This window comes from Taurulus bubalis (genome assembly GCF_910589615.1).
Source record: "Taurulus bubalis genome assembly, chromosome: 8".
NCBI classification, from domain to species: Eukaryota; Metazoa; Chordata; class Actinopteri; order Perciformes; family Cottidae; genus Taurulus; species Taurulus bubalis.
In genome coordinates, this window is record NC_136596.1 from 27,316,257 (window position 1) to 27,333,670 (window position 17,414).

Sequence of the window (17,414 nt, forward strand, 5' to 3'; positions counted from 1 at the left end):
AGTCGCCTGTTTCCTCAGTCACCACGCGGTCGTGACAGCTGTACGTAGCGTCGCAAGGGATCTTTTTCACAACATTAGCTAGTTCAAGGTCTTTTTTTAATCGCAAGGCGAGGAAAAAGACCACTCCCCCCTTGGGAATGTTATCAAAAGTCTATCTGCACTCGTAAAGGCAACTGGTTTTCTGCTAGGACTCCAACAATGTTGAGAGAAGAACCATAAAGCCTTTTCTTTCGCAGCTTGTCTGCGTTGACGCGTGTTCAAATCTCTTTTCCAGCATAGATGGGGCTCTCGCTCCTTCCACAGTGTATAGCAGGAGAGATGCTCCATTGAAGAGTTATGCTAATGAATCTCTCTCCACCACATTTTTCCCGTGACAGAAGCCCACAGTCACAAAGGCCTCCAGTGTCTGAGATCTCCGGGTCGTGCCAGACGCCCCACAGCCAACGCAAAATGCTGCCTCTGCCGTGGCCCTGTGTTCCAGTCCTGGTTGTGAGACCACTGAAGAGAGATTGGGCTGATCAGTTCCAAGCTCATTAATGGGCTGTCTGCCACACCTAACCTTATCTAAATGCTTTTCTTGGAGGAGGACTGCTAAATCCAATAAATCGTATCTTTCATTCACTGTAGAAATTCCTATTGTGTTTCTTTATCCTGCTCCATAATATGTCTGGGACACTGCTCCTAAACCTGAACAGCTCAGTCTGAGCTCTGCATGCATACGGCTGGCTGGCTGCTGTTGATTCCAGGCTGTAATGGAGTAATACTAGATATGAATAACACAGGAAAGCACTCAAGTTTTAACACTATGGATAAATATACAAACACCACCTTAAGCCTGAACTGATTATGGAAGTATTACCATTTTCACTCTCCATTTTCCAATTTCCATTTTTCTATATCATTTGTAATTCTTTGTAAAAAATAGACTAGTACAACTAGTCCATGGACAACAAAAAAACTAATCTGCAACCATTTTGATTATTGATTAATTGTCTAAGTAAAATGCCATTCATTCATTCATTCACTGGATCCAGGTTCTCAAATGAGAGGATTTAAGTCTTTTTTTCAAATTCATATTTTGGGGTTTTGGATTGATGGTCAAATCAAACAAGAACTTTGAATATGTCACCTTGATCTCTGGTAAACTATATGAAGTAGTTTTCACAGACTTTTCTGACATTTAATTGACAAATCCAGAAAAGAATGTAGCCCAATCCACATCCATGTCTGCTGTTCAGTTTCCAAACATGTATTCATGGTCTTTCCCTCTCTGCATCGACTCTTTATCGTCCTCCATCTGATCCGCTAAAGAGGACCCTGGCCCTTTAAATCTCCAGGAGGAGGGGCGTGTCCGCGCACAGGAAAAGGGGCGTGTCCGCGCACAGGAAGCGGGCTGGTGGTCTGCGCTGCTGCGTCCATGTACACACACATGTATACACACATACATGTACACAGAGGTTCTACTGCCGTCAGCTCTTCCCGCGCAGGTTCGTGTCTTTGTTTGCTCCGCTGTCGGTTCTGTTGGCGGAACGTTACGAAGCTAAAGGAACGTTCTAGGCACGAGCGCTTCTCGAGCAGCGCAGCCTGCAGTGAACGGTGACAGTGTTGCGTTAACGTTTCACCACGAGGGCGCTTCATCACACCAGGGAGGAAATACTGCATGTATACAACCGAGAGCACGCGATGTGACGTCTGTTGGAGCATACAGAAAGAAACGCAGTCAAATAGAGTAGAGTAGGCTGTATGAAGATGTGCCTCCAGAGGACCTAGCCCTTTAAAGATGTGCATACAGAGGACCTAGCCCTATGAAGATGTGTCTACAGGGGACCTAGCCCTATAAAGATGTGTCTACAGGGGACATAGCCCTATAAAGATGTGCATACAGAGGACCTAGCCCTATAAAGATGTGCCTACAGGGGACCTAGCCCTATAAAGATGTGCATACAGAGGACCTAGCCCTATAAAGATGTGCATAGAGGGGACCTAGCCCTATAAAGATGTGCCTAGAGGGGACCTAGCCCTATAAAGATGTGCATACAGAGGACCTAGCCCTATAAAGATGTGCATAGAGGGGACCTAGCCCTATAAAGATGTGCCTAGAGGGGACCTAGCCCTATAAAGATGTGCATACAGAGGACCTAGCCCTATAAAGATGTGCATACAGGGGACATAACCCTATAAAGATGTGCATACAGAGGACCTAGCCCTATAAAGATGTGCCTCCAGGGGACCTAGCCCTATAAAGATGTACCTACAGAGGACCTAGCCCTATAAAGATGTGCATACAGAGGACCTAGCCCTATAAAGATGTGCCTCCAGGGGACCTAGCCCTATAAAGATGTGCCTCCAGGGGACCTAGCCCTATAAAGATGTGCATACAGAGGACCTAGCCCTATAAAGATGTGCCTACAGGGGACCTAGCCCTATAAAGATGTGCCTACAGGGGACCTAACCCTATAAAGATGTGCCTACAGAGGACCTAGCCCTATAAAGATGTGCCTACAGGGGACCTAGCCCTATAAAGATGTGCCTACAGGGGACCTAACCCTATAAAGATGTGCCTACAGAGGACCTAGCCCTATAAAGATGTGCCTACAGGGGACCTAGCCCTATAAAGATGTGCCTACAGAGGACCTAGCCCTATAAAGATGTGCCTACAGGGGACCTAACCCTATAAAGACTTACGACATCCTCTGTCCAGGGATTAAAGGTGCCGCATTAAAATGGTTTAAGTCCTATTTATCAGGTCAATCTCAGTTTGTGTGTAAACGATGAAGCCTCGATGACCACCAACGTTAGTCAAGGAGTTCCACAAGGTTCTGTGCTTGGACCAATTGTATTCACCTTTTTATATATGCTTCCTTCAAGCAATATTATCAGAAAACACTGCATAAACTATGTAGTCCAAGATGTGCTGACTTACTGCGCTAACTTAACCCTTATCCCTGTCATGGATCTGGCTAATATGACTCAAACATGATAAGAGAAAACAACCTTGTGTTTTCTTGTGAAAATTTATTAATTTTCAGTTACCTGGAGACAACATAGCTTATTTTTTCGAGATAAAGATTAATTTGTGATCTCGAAAAAACTACTTGCAAAAAATGTCTGTTCAGAGCTTCCGTAGTCTTTGTCTCAAGAGTTAAGTTAATAGTGATTTTGTGAGTGTTTTTAAGAACTGAACTGGCACCTCTCCAGCCACCTGTTCCCGTTCAGTACTGGGTCTGTGTGGGTCTGGAAGCCAAGTCCCTACAAACTGAGCTTCTGCCGCCTGTATCACTTGGTCTGTGACGTGTTTACTGCTTTACTTCACCAGCACACAGTGAAACCTGAAGCCTCCACTTGGGACCTGTGAGCCCTGACCCTGTTCACCTGAGAGCTTAGACCCAGAGTCAGCAGGATGCAGGAGGAGGCCCGGCCCTTCCTGCGGAGGTTTGTGGAGGAGTTCCCAGCTGCTCTGGAGGAAGGCAGTCCGCTACCTGTCAGCCCTCTGAGCCGCAAAGTCACCCTGGAGGAGCTGCAGGGAGAGAGCCTGGAGCTGGGCCTCCGGCTGCTGGCCGCCAGGTGAGAGGGAGCGGACACTCTGGGTTCTTTCAAGGGCTTCTTCTAAGGGCTCTTGTTTGGCATCCCTTTACAGTCCAATATGGAAATCATTGCAAAAGCTACAGTGTCCACATGTGAAAACATATACCTATCAAAATAGCATTTTTATTTGTAATTTAGGATGATTATATTTACTGAATAGGTTACACGGTACATTGTCATTGCACAACGTGTGTGTGTGTGTGTGTGTGTGTGTGTGTGTGTGTGTGTGTGTGTGTGTGTGTGTGTGCATTCCTCAGATTCCTGACAGCTCTGCTCTTGCCCTGCTCCTTCAGTGTTCATGGTTTCTCTGCTCTTTAGCTTCACACAGAAAGATGGTCGCTGACATGCTTTATGAACGCGAGACCAGACAGTAAAGAGAGCCGTGACATGAGAACAGCCCCTCAGGAGTGGTTACGTTGCGTTAAAGTTCAGTAACTGTTCCATGTGACTTCAGGCAGGACGGGTCGCATCACATGGTGTTTGGCACCTGGTGTGCAGGAAGCAGTGTTGAGCTGGAAAAAGAGGGTACCAAGGAAGAAAAGGCTTATGTCACTTATGTTTATTAGTTGTCACTCAAAAGTGTAACGCCGTGACAAGATGTCTCATCCGTTCTGCTATGCACTGTGCAGATGATGAGCAACCCTTCAAGCTGAGCTAAACGTACAGGAGAACACTGACTGGCTCATTTGTGCTCCAGAAGTTTGCCCTCTCAGGAAGGCTTCGCATCCTGTTTGTACAAGCACCATTGTTCTCTGCACTTCCTGTTTCCTGAGCAACGCCTTTTTCTGCAACAGAAAAAGTCTTTCTGTAAAGGACCATCCAGTTGATCTCACGGTTACATTTTCACCAACCAGTCCCTCAGTAAATGAGCATTCATTGCGGTGCAGTCCCTTCTGCCTGTGTGTGTCTGGCTGTACGGTTGCGCATCACTCGGCTACAACGTCTGGCGAGAGACGTTACTCCTGCTCAGATCTTGACAAAGTACACAACATGCTGGTGTTTGTTGCTTCAGGGGAGCTCCTGCGGGCCTCAGCGCCCTCCTGTGCCGGGCGGCGCTGGCCCGGCTGCTGCAGAACGACCTTTCCCCTCTGCACTGCGCCCAGGAAGCTGGCGACCACCAGGAAGAGCCGCACGCCGCCTGTAAGTGTTTTCCTCTCGGCTCCTTTTGGAGGCTGTCGTCTGTAACGCTTTAAATGAGATGGTCGAGGGGTGTGTCTAGTGTAGTCTGACCTCATTGGTTAATGAGAGGACTAGACATCAGATATTAATCTCCACGGGCACTTTGTGGCATATTCTCACCTTCAAAAATGTTACGGCAAACCCAAAGTCTCTTGGCAATTTACACATCACACACACGGAGGGGCATTATTATTCATATGGAGTCATGTTGGTGTCCAATATTCACATCCCTTTGGGCTGTGGAAACCAGGCGAGAGGGAACCACACAAGCCACTGAGCTAAACGAGGAGGCGCTGAGAGGAACTGCAGACTGTGGGTATAATTCATGTTGTACTGTACATGCCATCAGCAGCAGCAGTAAGAACCATCATGTCATTGGTTCTTTCTCCAGTGCTCCAGTCGGAGGCCGTCCAGCGTCTCTTCCTCAACCAGCTGATAGAAGTGACGCGGGCTTGGCATCAGGACTTCCCCGAGCAGCCGCCCTCCTCCTCCTCCCGGTTCCTCCACTGCTCCGTTCATGCCATTAAGAACACGAGGAGGAAGATGGAGGACAAACACTTGGCCCTGGCTGAGTTCAACCAGCTGTTTGGAATCCAGGTAGAATGCGCTCCCTGCTGCACCTGGTCCTCACGGGTCCCGACCAGTAAACGCTTCTCTCCCCTCTCTCAGGGCGCAGTGGACTGTGCGTACTACGCCGTGTTCGATGGCCACGGTGGGCTGGACGCCGCCACCTACGCTGCCACTCACCTCCACGTCGCTCTGAGCAAACAGGAGACTCTGCAGAGCGACGCGGCCACGGCCTTCCAGCGGGCCTTCCAACACACGGACGACATGTTCAGGGGCAAAGCCAAGAGAGAGGTATGAAGCAGCGCCGAGTGTGGACACGTTCTACTCTGCTTCTGCTTGTGTAAAAACCCTTTGGTGCACATCAATAATGTCCTCTAGCTGCGTTCTTGGCGGCCAAAAATCCATATTGCATAGGTTTGAGATGATAAACTGTGATTCTAAACTCTAGCGAGCAACAATATGGGCCAAGCGTTTCAGAGATGGAGAGCAAAGTGAATGAGGGAAAATATTAAGAGCAGATTAGAGAGCCACAAACATACATCAAGATGTTTCCACCTTTTATTATTTCATTTCTTACTTCCCTATTTATCTTCGCTGCTTCTATAACCTCAATTTCCCCTCTGAAAATCAATAAAGGCTCATTTTATCTTGCATTATAACCAATTAAAAGAATGCTATAAATCATTTAATGATGCATTATACAAGTGCAGTTAAATTATATTATCAGTGAATTTACTAATCAACGAGTATTTCTTATTTTTAAACAATTTATTACTAATTTAATTTGACAAAAGGCTTTTAAATTGAACTTTGGGATTGTAACAGATGTGGAAAAGGACGACTGGAGGGATTGTTTCCAGCATTTAGACATAAGGATGTCCATAGACTCTGTGTACAGCGAGTCAGGGCCGTCCTGCCATGCGGTCCTGACCCGCCCAGCAGCTGGAGAGCGTCCTGCCGGGCTCATGTCTCTCGTGGGTTTCAGCGCCTGCGGAGCGGCACTACAGGCGTGGCGGTGCTGATCCAGGGACCGGAGCTGACTGTGGCGTGGCTGGGAGACTCTCAAGCCGTCCTGGTCCGACAGGGACACGCGGTGACACTGATGGACCCCCACAAACCAGACCGGGAGGTACGACTCACAGCTCCGCTGCCAGGAAGAGGCAGCGATCGGCTGATTTACGTTCTCTGACTTCCTAATGCTGCGTTCACACCAAAAGTTTACTCGCTCGACTTCATGTGGTAAATTTGCGTCATTCGTCTTTTCGCTTTTTTGTGGCGAAAGGGGGCGTGGCTTATCAGAATCAGAACCATTTATTGCCAAGTAAGTTTACACATACAAGGAATTTGTCCTGGCGGGAGGGGCAACACAGTGCAATAAAGAGGGAGCATGGATGTTTACAATTGGGAGTATTGAATATTTACAGTTGGATCTACAGGGAATAAAAGTTAAGGTTAAAAATAAGTACAGTGCACGGAAAAACTGTGAAAACAGTTACCTTTTCCACCATCCACCATGGAAATAACCACTAGTTCTGCTTTCTGCTTGTTGTGTAAACTCCACATACGTGGGAACATCAACCTCCATGGTGTCTGGGTTCATAATATTATCCGTAGTCCCACAGCAGCGTCTGAATGAAGCCGCTAGCAGCGCCGCTTCACGACTAACAGCAGTTTGATTCAGCAGCAGCAGGACGAGTGATGAGGGGCGGAAAAGCAAATTATTCACAGCGCTTTTTCGCCTCATTCGCGCCGCCTGGTGGAAAGTTCTCGTCTGTGCATTGACTTTACATGAAATCTACTCGCGCGAATAATTCATAACGCTGTTGGTGTGAACGCAGCATCAGAACTATAATTCACAGCATTCACAAGACCGAACGTCTCCTGCAACGACCCGTCGCCGAAACACTGCACAGTCACTTCTGCACACGTGGAGTTAACATACAATGTTCGACTGGTCTGTCCTCCACCGTCAGGACGAGAAGCAGAGGATCGAGGAGCTCGGCGGCTGCGTCACCTTCATGGGATGCTGGCGCGTCAACGGCACCTACGCTGTGTCCAGAGCGCTCGGTGAGTCGGAAAGCTTTTGCATTGAAATGCTTGAAATCCTCATTTCATCCTGGCAGCTATCAATACGTCAAATGCTTTGCATGAAAAGGTGTCTGTCGCAGGACAGCGGTAACAAGATACCTTTCCCAGAAAAAACTAATCAATTATTATGTGAATATAGTTATTTTTTCAATATTTGGTATGTTTCTCTATATAATAAACAAATGCAAATCACATACAAAAGTCACATTATGTATTTACAAATGTTTAATGCGATGAACTGTTGTGTGTGACATGAAACACAACCTTCACACATGAAGGGAACATTTTGACCAAAGCATCAGAACACTTTAGTTACTGAAGTAATAACGGCGCTCTGCTATCTGCAACACACTTTATCTTTAAACAAACTTCTTCAAACTTCAATCCTACTAAAAGGCTTCATGGCAAAGGGAGTTATACTTCTTTCTGAGGCCCGATGTTACTGAATCCACATCTCACAGCACGCCAGCGCTCATTAAAAGGTCCACAGTGACGTCCCTCAGCTGCTTCTGGGGGTTTTGGCTCCTCCTCACTCTTTAAAGCCGGACCTGGTCCATGTGTGTGTGCACGGCGCCATCTACAGGACAAACTGTGCTTTTGTGGGGTTTTCTAGCTGAACATGAAATAACATAATAACTGAGAACAAAAGAGACACATTTCTTATGTCACTTCTAGGTTTGTTGATTGAACTTGTGATGATGTCACTTGACGCCTGCTCCCTCTTGTGGACATTCAGGAAACCTTTCTTTTCATTTAACTCATTCCTTGTTAAATGTAGTGTCTGTAGATGTTGTACTGCAGTTTACAAACACACTGGTGTTGCTATATCTGTGAAAGTTAATCAGCCTGATCTGAGTGAGTCTGCTGTGTTTAGCTGAGGCTGCTAAGCTCACATCACATCCTTCGTCCAGGGGACTTTGACCAGAAGCCCTACGTGTCTGGAGAGGCTGACTGCTCCACCACCCAGCTGTCGGGGGACGAGGACTACGTGCTGCTGGCGTGCGACGGCTTCTTTGATGCCGTCAAAGCTTCAGAGGTCCCACATCTGGTCCTGGATGCCCTGCATCAGGCTGTGGACCCCGAGGCCGGGGGCGACGCTCCGCTGGAGCGGTCGGAGGACGCTGTCGGACTGAGAGTCGCTCAACAGCTGGTGTGTCACGCTAAAGCAGCCGGATCCAGTGACAACATCACAGTGATGCTGGTGTTCCTGCGTCCGCCCAAACTGCTTCTGGCTGCAAACTCCTCCAGCGGCCCTGCACCCAGCGGCCCTGCACCCAGCGGCCCTGCACCCAGCGGCCCTGCACCCAGCGGCCCTGCACCCAGCGGCCCTGCACCCAGCGGCCCTGCACCCAGCGGCCCTGCACCCAGCGGCCCTGCACCCAGCGGCCCTGCACCCAGCGGCCCTGCACCCAGCGGCCCTGCACCCAGCGGCCCTGCACCCAGCGGCCCTGCACCCAGCGGCCCTGCACCCAGCGGCCCTGCACCCAGCGGCCCTGCACCCAGCGGCCCTGCACCCAGCGGCCCTCAGCAGTGAAGGAGGAGGCTACTGCCTCACTCAGCATGGCTCCGCCTGCTTGTCTGACCCTGCAGAGCTCAATGGTTCTAACAAAACACCCGATCGAGTCGTACCGCCACTGTTCTGGTGGGAAAGTGTTATTTCAACTGTATTCAAACAAGATCATTTGAAAGGGTCATTTGGGTAGATGACGCAGAGCCAGATGGACCCGGACTCTGCCGAGTCTCCAGACCGGTTCCCTGAAGCCAGAACGCAGCCAGCGTTCCTCCATTGGAGGACGACCTGCGTCAGGTTGCTTTGTGGCCATTCATTTGTTTAAGGATATGCACTACGCGAGCATCACATCAACCTTTTGTGTATGAAATATGAATGTGTGTCAGTGTTGACGTCAGCACCTGGTCGTGTGATACGGACTCTTTCAGGAGTTCTCTGTACGTATATCTTGTCAAAGAAACAGAGCTAACATGAGTATTGCAAACATTTCAACTGGTTTCTGTTATAACCCATTTGAACATGACTTTTTACTGTATTTATTCTTTTGGGGAGGCAAAGACGGTTCATTATGATAAACATTTCATAAGCAACTCGACACACAATTGTGGTTTTAATTTTGCTCTTTGAGCTTCAAAACTACGTTTTCACGAGTCGGTATTAAAGTTCAAGAGACCGGAGTCGGCCCCTCATCTTAACTTTTCTTTCTTGGATCAATGGACTGACCCTTTAACCCTTTAACCTTCAGCCTTCAAGAGGAGTAGCTCCTTTAAGAATAACAAAATAATGTATTAAGCTAAAAATATGCTCCCTGCTTGCCTTGGAACCACTTCTGCGTTAACACTTCAGGTAGCAAACCAGTTAGCCGAATATGCTAATCTAAGCAATCTCTGTTTGGGGGAGGAGCTTAACAAAAGGTCAGTTCACGCACGTGAATGCAAATGTTTTTAATAAATGTCTACAGCCTTTTTTATATCGTTATGCTCTGTATTAGTACTTTTGTCCTTTTTAAGTTCTTATCTACTGCAGCCATGTTATGCATCATCTGTATTACATTTTTAATAAAGATTTTGAATTGCATGTCTTTGAGCTCATGGATTAAAAAACATATTTCAGGTCCTGCAGTGAGATTTGATTCACTCTGACACGAGTCTTCAACTGCACATGTATCCGTCATGACGGGACATTGTGAGCCGCGCTGCAGTGGATCCACGAGGGATCCTGAAGCAGAGCTACTTTAGACATGAGGACCGTCTCTAATGCTAGCAGTGTGCTGTAAAGGATAAACGGTATGGCTATCATGTATAAACAGTATACTATAAAGGATAAGCACTAGTACACATGGACAATGAAGCATGTGCACAATAATAATAACAATGTCGGTGTGAGGAGGATGTGTGTGTGATGTGTGTGTCAGTGGGAATGCAGTGCGCTGCCATCGGGCTCACTGCCTCTGCAGAAGTGGCACCGGCTCACAGTGAACAACATCAGCATGACTAAACGTTGTTTTCCCAAGTTTATTGACAAAAATAGGAAGATTATTCAAACTTTGTGGGTTTGATTTGAAAATATGCAACTATTTCTAAAAACGGATTTAATGAAATATAATTTGCCAACCAGTGTATTATCACAAGCCAATATACATATATACACATAGATATATCTTCAACCCAGTAAGCACCTCCCCCTTCGTGCCCCTACCTGCCAGGTAAGCCGGCACTGATCACTACTGGAATGTCTAACCCCTCATTTAGACTATGTGTCAGTCGTCTGCATGTCTGACGCAACACACACCCACACACACACACCCACACACACACACACACAGTGTGGAGCTCTCCGCCACAAACCGATTGTAATCCCACCGGCGCTCCTGGGAAGAAAGACAAGGGAACTTCTTGGGTACTTGCAGTGTTTATTCATTGTGACCCTGCTGACCTTTCCCTCTGGTTACGTCATCAGCACCGGCCTGTTCTGAGCCCCTTTCTCCCTTAACCACACAAGAACCAAGCGCTGCCCTTTGGGCCACGGTCGTGCATCAGTGTTGATGGGATATAGATCAGGAATACTACTGGACCGACGTTTTGGCTTTCCAGGGCGTGCACATCTGGACAGAAACAATTCCTAATCTGTAGAGGAACTATATATATATATATATATATATATATATATATATATATATATATATATATATATATAGTTCCATGTGAAGGACCAGGGTATGCATGAAACTGGGAGGGCAGGTAAAGGTGGGAAAAAATAAGGATTTTATTCACCCAATATATGAACAAGGATTAGGATGGGAAACAAAATCTGAACAAAGTGACAAATATGAATAAATAAGTTCAACATAATTGAGTTAAGGTTCGATCCCCGGCTCCGTTAGCCCATGTCGGTGTGTCCTCGAGCAAGACACTTAACCCTACATGTCTCTGTAGCTGTTCTACGGTGTATGAATGGTTGATAATCTGATGTGGCTCCTTCATAGTAGCTCCTCTCATCAGTGTATGAATGGGTGAATGATGTCATGTAGTGTTAAAGCGCTTTGAGTGGTCGGAAGACTAGAAAAGTGCTTTACAAGTACGGTCCATTTACCCTTTATAACATAATGGGGGCTCCATGAAAGCAGGAGACACTCCCAGCCTTCTCCCCCTGCATGGTATATAGCTGCTGGTGAGTCCATGTTAATTGAAGGGGAGAGGAGACCTCTCTCCCTAGTGGTGCAGAACAGCCTGGCTGCTGAGGGCACCCCTCTGCCTGAGGTAGAATGGTACGGTCCAATTACCCAGGCCAGTCTATTCAGGCAGGTGTGCTGCAGCAGCATCAGTCTCTCTGAAGGATCATAGGCTGCAGGTAACTGACAGAAAGCTGTTAGCGCTTATATTAACTCACCATGTCTACATTGTGTGCACTCAATAAAGATGTGAAGGGGTTACACACGTGGTTTTAGTTTCTTTAAAAAGGTGTTCACTGCAGAGCCCAATAACACTTCACCTTAACTTTGGCCTGCTGCAGTTCCCTCACATTCCGTGTGTGTGTGTGTGTGTGTGTGTGTGTGTGTGTGTGTGTGTGTGTGTGTGTGTACTCCTGTTTAGTGTGTGGATGCCTCTGCTTGTACATGAGCCACACCCTGCTGAGCGCGCCTAACCGGGCAGGAATGCGGCATCAGTTGGAATGGGAGGGGACATGTACACAAAGACGAGGCTCATTCCAGACACTGACTGAGAAGACAAACCCTGTGCACGGTTTGCTGTGTTTTACGGGATAGTCCAAGCAAGAACTCCAGGTAAGAGCTATAAGTGCATCGCTTTGTGGTTTAGCTTTTCAGCATCATCTGGAAACGAGACTTACCAAGTCTTCGGCTCGATGAGCTTATGAGATGCTGCTCTGTTTGTCTTGTGTATTACAGGTGTTGTGTTATAGTGCTGATTAACATGCCCAACGTGAACGGGTACTTATCTCTATTTACATCTAAAATATCCCTGTTGGTTCAAGTTGTTTTTACCGCCACATATGGAATTCTAACTCATAGTCGCCATTCTAGAGGAACTTGCTGTTAAATGCTAATGACCAGTTGTTGAAACGTCCGAGACATCCAGCTTCTCCGGCGCTCTGATCGCCCTCCAGTTCGATCGCCCTCAAGTTCGATCGCCCTCAAGTTCGATCGCCCTCAAGTTCGATCGCCCTCAAGTTCGATCTCTGCAGGCGGTTCTCCAGGTTCTCCAGGTTCTCCAGGTCCTCCAGCGTGACTGTCTGTTACGTCAGCATGTCATTCTTCAAGAGACGCTCAATAGTGGCAAGACTGCCGAAAGATTTAGTTGCTGACGTGTTTCTCGACGAGCTATAAGTCATTCAATTAGGTTCAGTTTATTTTATATAGCCGAAAATCACAAATTCTCCTGGGAGGGCTTTACAGTCTGTACACATACAACATCCCTGTCCCAGGACTTCACATCGAATCAGGAAAAACTCTCCAAAAAAACGAGGGAACCCTTTTACAGGGAAAACAGGAGAGCAACAGAGGAGGATCCTCTCCCCGGATGGACAGAAGCAATAGATGTCATGTGACCAGAATGAACAACGCATGAATGAATATGACAGAAATTATTCATATAATGAGTAGTAGGCATGGACCACCATCCAGATAACCACGATCCATGAAGCAGAAGGAGGGAGAGAGGAGGGGCACATGGATTAGCAGACTACTACTGAGCCACAGTCGCCCTTAAAAGGGTGAAAAAGTCTACGTATGAAACGTACTATAGCTGAATGTCGTTCTTTACCTTGTTAAACTGCTGTCTGCCAGTGTCACAGATGGCAGAGAGAAAAGCTGCTGGCGCCTCCAGAGCTGCCAGACGAAGACGCTGGTGGCATCTGAGACAGAGATGGAGGATGGTCGGGGTGTTTGAGGTCAACCAAGAGCACGAGTTCCACCATCTGACGTCCATGATTAGAGAAGGCATGCATGCTTCCATCCAGACCACTATGGACACACCAGGCCAGGTGAAGAATGAATAAAGGCCATGTATTACAAACATGAAACATTGTAGACACTAATTCATTCACTCAACACTTCTCCTTTTGCAGGATACGCCTGCAGCTGAAGACGTCACGGTAGAGCAAACTCATGAGGCAAGTAGTCATGTGCAGCTGAAAACGTGTTTTTGAAAGCACAAGCTTTGGCTTTTTTCAGATCTGGATCATTTAGTTAATTATGATTATATATTTAAACGTTGTTATTCATTTATACTTTCATTTTGTTGTTCTAAGCATTCTTGTCAAGCTACGTAAAACCAACATGTCGTTTTCAAGGCTTCTATGTCATCCTTGCGTTCCAGGGGTTTGAGATGCAGACATTTGCACCATCAGCGTTTGCTAAACTGAGGCGTTCACTGGACATCACAGAGGAGGAATATATGAACTCCCTCTGCTCGGATAACTGCTACCTTCAGTTTGTCAGTAACTCCAAGAGCAAGGCAGATTTCTTCATCACGTAAGCATCATCTTCTCATATTCTACACACACTGATTCTGCACCTGTATTATGTAGGAACAATTCTAACTTTCAGTGCCAGTTTAGAAATGAGTGTGGTGGTTTTTGTAGTGAGGTGGACAGAGTATGGAGGTTGGTTTGGTAATGTCTTATTGAGCCTATTTACGATCTAGTTTCCAGACCTGGTGTGAGCATCAGTGTAGAAAGCGAAAATGAATCAAATGTTGTCATTGGACATGACAAAAAAAGCTTTGAACATAGTCTGGGGATTTGCCATATTATTCAATACTGATGTCTGGTTCTTGTTTTTTACTGGCTGTTCTTGGTTTTAGGAATGACAAGAGATTCTTCCTAAAAACCCAGAGCCGACGTGAGGTGAGATTTCTCTTGTCCAATTTGGAGGCATACATGGACCACTTGGAGAAATACCCTCATTCCCTGATGGTGAGGTTTCTCGGTAAGAGTAGCTTCAGTTAATGCGGCACAACTCTACTATTGTTATAGTTTGGGACCAAACAGAGTAGGGTCTGAGTTGTGAGTTGAATCTACAGATGCCAAAAGAAAATATTTTTGGAAATGCTACTTAATGCCACAGTCTAAGCCTCATAACGACACTATGCTTCAGCATTGATCTGAATCGGCTCAGCAGGGGACAAAACAAAAAGTCGTTAACATTAATTTTTATTTAAACATCAGGAGGAATCCGCATTAATACAAATAATTATCTGGGCCGGAAACCATCTTTCAAAAGCTGAGCTTGTGTTTGGGTTTGTCCCTCAGCTTTTAAGACTCTAGCGAGACCAACACGTGCTTTTTCCTTCATCCTGAGTAATTTAATAATATGCATTATTGTTCTCATCTGGCCATTGTTCTGCAGGGATATACCTAACATTGTCCTTTTGACTTTCCAGGTGTCCACAGGATTGTTATTCCTAATGAAATGAAGGTATTGTATTACCAGAATAAGTAGTAGGTAAATATATCCGTACCAGTACTAACAATGCAGTGTTGTCTGCCTGCTTTCCAGAAGTACTTCATTGTGATGCAGAGTGTGTTCTACCCTGATGAGAGGATCAATATCAGGTACAGTGTCTGTGTTTCAGTTGTGTTGGTTTCTGATCAACTTTATGGTTGTATGAAAACTGACCTTTCTGTTGCATAGATACGACATTAAAGGCTGTGAGGTGGGGAGATGGACTAACCCTGACAAAGGGGGGAAACAAGTGATTAAAGTACTGAAGGACAATAACTTTGAAGGGCAGTCCATTGCATTAGGTAAGTGTCTGATCCCTCACTCGTACCTGCAGTCATAGGAATGAGGCTCCTGAGCAATGCACACTACATGTTGTTGCTTTAGGTCAAGAGCAATCCTGGTTTGCCGATCAAGTGAAAGTGGACGCTGCCTTCCTTCATGGGCTCAATGTGCTGGACTACAGTCTCCTGCTGGCCCATCAACCTCTGCACAGAGATGAGCTGGAAGGGAAAAGCTCTTTGGCAAACCTTGTTCTACGTACCACAAAGTAGGTTTTATGTCCTTTGAGCAGGTAAAAAACTAATTGTTGTGCATTTCCTGTCTATTTTTTTATCTTTTTATTAGTTCAGTAACCTATAGAAGAAGTTCATACTCGTGAAAAGCTTTCTTCAAGGAAATGCACCCAACCTTTCTTGCTTAGAGTTAGATGAGAAGATTGCCACCACTCCCATGTCCCATGAGGATAACGATTGGAAAACAGCTATACAACTTCATAAAAGGCCTACTAAAGCCATGAAAGGTGTATGAATGTTATAGTCCTGATGGACCGGTGGTTCCTTCATGGTAGCTCCTCCCATCAGTGTGTGAATGTTAGTTAGTCCTGATGGACAGGTGGTTCCTTCATGGTAGCTCCTCCCATCAGTGTGAATGTTAGTTAGTCCTGATGGACAGGTGGTTCCTTCATGGTAGCTCCTCCCATCAGTGTGAATGTTAGTTAGTCCTGATGGACAGGTGGTTCCTTCATGGTAGCTCCTCCCATCAGTGTGAATGTTAGTCCTGATGGACAGGTGGTTCCTTCATGATAGCTCCTCCCATCAGTGTGTGAATGGGTGAATGATGTCATGTAGTGTTGAAGAGCTTTGAGCGGTCAAGAGACCAGAAAAGAGAAATACAGTCCATTTAGCCCAGAGATGGTTTTATGAAACGGATGAATCCTGGTTTAGTTTGTTCCGGTCATTAGTTGAACTGCTTTTCTGTGACAACGCTTCTGATTGTGTTATGTGGATTCTGTTCTGTCTTTCCCAAAGGTCTGTGGATTTAGTTGACAGTCCCACAGAGTCAGACCCCCCCACCATTCCACTGCTGAGCGAGACCCTGGACGAGGTCTCATCAGATCCTGCAGACCATCCACTGGCAGCAGCTGAGGGTCCTGATGAAGGGATTCCCCACCCGGAGATAAACTGCCCAGCGAAAGAAACCAGGACTGACACAGAAATACAGGAATTTCTTGAGCATCATCGTAGGCTACTGCCTAACTGCAAAAATGCAATTCATGTGATAGATGGGCCGGATCGTCGCCACTTTGTGGGCATTATAGACATTTTTACTGTCTACGGCTGGAAGAAAAAAATGGAGAATCTGTGGAAATCTCTCCGCTACCCAGGCAAGGCCTATTCCACAGTCCGCCCCACCAAGTACTCACACAGATTCTGCAAGTGGATTCAGGAGCACTCTCAGGGACCCAGCGGAGCGGGGCTCAACTAGAAGGCCATTAGCTGCACAGTGGAGCTGTGTTTGAAGAGTTTGTATAGGAGTAGTAGTTGTGTGTAACATAGCTGGGTTGTGGCATAGGCACTGTAGACTAATGATAGGGGCTCCAGGGTACTGGCTGGTTTAAATTAATTATATAAACTTGCTCAGATCCCCTTTTCCTTTGCCTCTTTCTCTTTATACATATACTGAGTTTTGTGAATCGTACCGTAAATTAACCGAATGAACAGATTTAATTTTGATCAAACTGTAAAAACACAGTAAAAAACAAAGTGCAACAACAATACTTTTTATACTTTTATGATTATCTTTCTTTCTGTTTGAGTTTTTCGTTAAATGGCTTTCTGATTCTTGTAGCAAAGGCTTTGGTGTTTAATTTGATGTGCAACATCAATATATTTTCTTGTGATTTATATATATCTTTTGCAATAATTTAAAAAAGGCCCATTAATGGGCCTATGGTGTTTTTAAAAGGTTAAAACTCCAATGGGTTATTCCTACTAGTCGTTCAATTCCCAACTGTTGAATGTATACATTCATTCATTAAGTCGGTTAATTACCTGCAGTCGTTATTCAGCAGCAGGTACAGGCTGGTTACACAAGATGTTTCCGTTATCTCATGCATGTCTGATCCAACATGTTATATCAAATGGCACTTCTCCATTTACCAACTGCCTTGGTTTGGAGTTCAAACCTTAGAAGCAGGATACTAATGGGCTGTGACCCCAGAGCTGAGCCCTCTTTTATCTTTCC

General features: G+C 46.1%; 2 protein-coding genes across 3 annotated transcripts; both read left to right on the forward strand.

Moving 5' to 3' along the window:
• Window positions 1–1,388: 1,388 nt before the first annotated feature.
• ppm1f (protein phosphatase, Mg2+/Mn2+ dependent, 1F) lies at window positions 1,389–8,953 on the forward strand (the record flags this gene model as incomplete). Its single annotated transcript, XM_079222976.1, has 7 exons — window positions 1,389–1,487; window positions 3,317–3,564; window positions 4,598–4,725; window positions 5,156–5,622; window positions 6,317–6,460; window positions 7,305–7,398; window positions 8,331–8,953. The coding sequence occupies exons 2-7, from the start codon at window positions 3,401–3,403 to the stop codon at window positions 8,951–8,953; spliced, it is 1,620 nt and encodes a 539-aa protein (XP_079079102.1). The 5' UTR covers window positions 1,389–1,487; window positions 3,317–3,400.
• Window positions 8,954–12,162: 3,209 nt separating this feature from the next.
• Window positions 12,163–17,016, forward strand: LOC306740557 (phosphatidylinositol 4-phosphate 5-kinase-like protein 1). Of its 2 annotated transcripts, XM_079222746.1 has the most exons (10): window positions 12,163–12,212; window positions 13,233–13,429; window positions 13,514–13,558; window positions 13,765–13,919; window positions 14,251–14,375; window positions 14,830–14,864; window positions 14,946–15,001; window positions 15,081–15,193; window positions 15,276–15,438; window positions 16,199–17,016. In XM_079222746.1, exons 2-10 carry the CDS (start codon window positions 13,241–13,243, stop codon window positions 16,653–16,655), a joined length of 1,338 nt encoding a protein of 445 aa, XP_079078872.1. In that variant the 5' UTR covers window positions 12,163–12,212; window positions 13,233–13,240; the 3' UTR covers window positions 16,656–17,016. The 2 variants fall into 2 exon arrangements, with proteins under 2 accessions (XP_079078872.1, XP_079078871.1); XM_079222745.1 differs by lacking the exon at window positions 12,163–12,212 and having other exon boundaries at window positions 12,846–13,429.
• The last annotated feature ends 398 nt before the right edge of the window (window positions 17,017–17,414 follow it).

What these genes read in the sequence shown, in the direction of transcription:
- LOC306740557 (XM_079222745.1), top strand. Translation starts at nt 13,196, where the DNA reads ATGTCGTTCTTTACCTTGTTAAACTGCTGTCTGCCAGTGTCACAGATG. An exon ending in CTATGGACACACCAGGCCAG is followed by an intron (nt 13,430 to 13,513) that starts GTGAAGAATGAA and finishes CTCCTTTTGCAG; the next exon opens with GATACGCCTGCAGCTGAAGA. An exon ending in CGGTAGAGCAAACTCATGAG is followed by an intron (nt 13,559 to 13,764) that starts GCAAGTAGTCAT and finishes CTTGCGTTCCAG; the next exon opens with GGGTTTGAGATGCAGACATT.